Here is a 3,215-nt window from a genome sequence, read left to right as displayed (position 1 = left end):
TGCACTGATACCTGTCAATAAACCTCGTGTGATTGCAGCAAGGACGAACTCTCGTGAGTTCCTGAGGGGGGGGTCATGTTATCCCGAGACTTGAGTGAGAGTCTCCCCACCCTGGGGGTCTTTCAATTCCAGACCCACTCTTTCCATTGCAAACCTCTCAGTTTTGTCCATGACCCTGCAGGACTCAGATGTGGCAAGCTCAATAGAGGCCTGAGTCTTGGCTGTTTACCCTAACACAATACCTGGTTCCAAAAAAAGACCACAAATTGAGACCACCCAGGAACAGACCATCCAAAGGAAATTCCTAACATTCTAACCATTGTAGATAGGGTCACCTGCCAGCACACACCCATCACTTTTCACCAGGACACCCCTAGACAAATGTCAGCCAATCAGGGGTCCTGAACCTTAGAAGTCCCTCACCCCAACCTCTGCTATGATAAAAACCCCAAGTGATCTCAGGGCTCTCCGATCACTCCAATACATTGGACACATGGAGAGTCTGAGTTCGAACTTAAATAAAAATAAAGGTCCTTTGTTTTTGCATACAGGATCCGGTCTCCTACTTGGCATTTGGGGGACTCTGTGATCTGGGCATAACCGGCCCCATTGGACTCCTCCTTTCCTTCTGAACCCAATCTGATCTGATTGGTTTCTGAAGTCACCAGAGAGGCAAGGACACTGTGAAAAGTAGCTCAATGTCATGCTACCTTGGTAGAGCTGGTAGTTGTCTTCTGGTGGTGCTCGGCCTCTGGCCTTCTAACCTCATCCCTCCAGGCCCTCTGGGAATACCAGACCTGAGCTGATCATTTTCCCTAAGGAGCAACTTGTCCATAATGGGGCTAAGGACTGCTGACTTTGCTGAAGTGTATGTTAGGATGGTCAGTATGCACAGGCATTGTCAGAATTGCTTCCCTGGGGAGAAGTAAACAATGTCTACCCCATTCTCACAGGGTCCCAACAACAAAGTGGAGTTTCACCCTTGTTCAACCTGGGAACCCAGTGAGTTCAGTGAGCTACTTAGAGCGCATGAGCAAGGGGCTAGAGGAGCCCTGGGACCTAAGGCAGACAAGCTGGAGTGTTCACGCAGCATGAATGGATAGAGCTCTCTCTTCAGCTAACTTCTTCCCCAGTCTAAAAGCACACGGGGACAAGAACTCCTCACCCCATTCTCATCCATATGCAATGAAGAACAAATCACTTACAAACGACTGGGTGGGTGCCTGCCGCCCACAGCTACGTGTGCGTACACACACCTCCCAGCCCCATCCCTCCTAGCAATCCTGACACTGGTTTAGGGGCTGCAGGAGCTCCCTTTGGTCTTAAAGTTCTGATCGCATTCCTGTAGTCTGTCCTCAGAGGAAAGAACAAGACCGTCTGTGGAATTGGGCACAGTGGCACATGCCTATAATCCCAGCACTTGGGGGACAGGGGCAGAAGATCCATCTAAACAGTCCTGGCCAGCCAGGGCTAGAGCTGAAGGAACACTAGCCCACAGGGTCATGTGGCTCTGGCAGGTCTCGCCCTCCTCTCATTCCCTCTGCCTTGCTAAAAGCCATTAGATGGCATTCCCAAAGCTACCCACCAAGAACTGTTCCTTTATTTGGCCAGTCCCTCCTCCTGAGACCGACTACCAAATTCCAGTTATCAACCTATTGAAGTCCAGCAATCAGAAGCCCCTTTTGGCTCACCTAATTAACATGCCCAATTAAAATTAAACACCTCATCCTAACACAGAGCGTCCCCCTTTACTTTTATTTTTTTATTTATTTTTTGTTTTTATTTTTTCTTAAAGCTTTTACTTTGAGACATCATGGAAATAAACCTTACAGGGACACATGGAAAAGACATGATCACAGAACAATGTTAACACGAAAACATCAATGACTGTCAGCTAACGTTGAAGCTGAAGTTCTGGGAGTTTGATATGATTCAGGGGGGGAAAGAACAGATTAGTATTCCTTCAACAGAATCTACACCAACCTCCTCATAATCCTTCTCCAGGGCAGCCATGTCTTCACAGGCCTCAGAGAACTCCCCCTCCTCCATGCCCTCATCCACATATCAGTGCACAAAGGCACGCTTGGCATACATCAGATCAAATTTGGGATCTAGGCAAGCCCAAGCCTCAGCAATGGCTGTGGTGTTGCTCAGCCTGCACACAGCTCTCTGGACCTTGGCCAGGTCTCCACCAGGTACCACAGTGGGATGCTGGTAATTAATGCCAACCTTGATGCCAGTGGGGCACCAGTCCACAAACTGGATGCTGCGCTTGGTCTTGATGGTGGCAATGGGAACCACATCACCACGGTACAGCAGGCAGCAAGGCTTGTATTTACCGTGGCGAGGGTCACATTTCACCATCTGTTTGGCTGGCTCGAAGCAGGCACTGGTGATCTCTGCTACAGAAATCTGCCCATGGTAGGCTTTCTCAGCAGAGATGACAGCGGAATATGTGGCCAGAGGGAAGTGGATGCTAGGGTAGGGCACCAGGTTGGTCTGGAATTCTGTCAGGTCAACATTCAGGGCTCCATCAAATCTGAGGGAAGCAGTGATGGAGGACACAATCTGGCTAATGAGGTGGTTAAGGTTAGTGTAGGTGGGGCGCTCAATGTCGAGGTTTCTACGACAGATGTCATAGATGGCCTCGTTGTCCACCATGAAGGCACAATCAGAGTGCTCCAGGGTGGTGTAGGTGGTGAGGATGGAGTTGTAGGGCTCAACCACAGCGGTGGAAACCTGGGGGGCTGGGTAGATGGAGAACTCCAGCTTGGACTTCTGTCCGTAATCAACATAGAGCCTCTCCATCAGCAGGGAGGTGAACCCAGAGCCAGTTCCCCCACCAAAGCTGTGGAAGACCAAGAAGCCCTGAAGACCTGTGCACTGGTCGGCCAGTTTGCGAATTCTGCCAAGACAAGGTCAGTGATCTCCTTGCCAATGGTGTAGTGGCCACGGGCATAGTTATTGGCAGCATCTTCCTTGCCTGTGATGAGCTGCTCAGGGTGGAAGACCTGGCAGTGGGTACCAGTGAGAACTTCATCAATAACCATGGGCTCCATGTTGTTCTTAAAAAATAATAAAAGGGGGGTGTGTTCTTCTTGAACACGGGGCACGGGACAGACACACACGGCGGAACAAACACAGACACGACACGGTGGCTCCCACGTGGGTTCACTTTAATGGGGGAGGGAAACACAAAAGGGCGAAGGGTGTGG

General features: G+C 50.1%; 1 protein-coding gene across 1 annotated transcript; it reads right to left on the bottom strand.

Annotated features, from left to right (window-relative positions):
• Positions 1 to 2,064: 2,064 nt before the first annotated feature.
• Positions 2,065 to 3,059, bottom strand: LOC101980849 (tubulin alpha-1B chain-like). The gene is made up of 2 exons (XM_013353666.1): positions 2,941 to 3,059; positions 2,065 to 2,893 (listed from the first exon to the last, which is right to left on the bottom strand). The coding sequence occupies exons 1-2, from the start codon at positions 3,057 to 3,059 to the stop codon at positions 2,065 to 2,067; spliced, it is 948 nt and encodes a 315-aa protein (XP_013209120.1).
• Positions 3,060 to 3,215: the final 156 nt, after the last annotated feature.

The sequence above is a fragment of the Microtus ochrogaster genome, unplaced genomic scaffold (genome assembly GCF_000317375.1).
Source record: "Microtus ochrogaster isolate Prairie Vole_2 unplaced genomic scaffold, MicOch1.0 UNK14, whole genome shotgun sequence".
Classification (NCBI taxonomy): Eukaryota; Metazoa; Chordata; class Mammalia; order Rodentia; family Cricetidae; genus Microtus; species Microtus ochrogaster.
Note: the sequence above shows the minus strand (reverse complement) of the source record. Positions and strands in the feature narration are given on the sequence as shown.

Excerpts from the sequence above, each read along its gene's own strand:
- LOC101980849 (XM_013353666.1), bottom strand. The coding sequence starts at position 3,059 with ATGGAGCCCATGGTTATTGATGAAGTTCTCACTGGTACCCACTGCCAG. Across the intron at positions 2,894-2,940 it reads TATGCCCGTGGCCACTACAC|GGCCGACCAGTGCACAGGTC; the intron begins CATTGGCAAGGA and ends AATTCGCAAACT.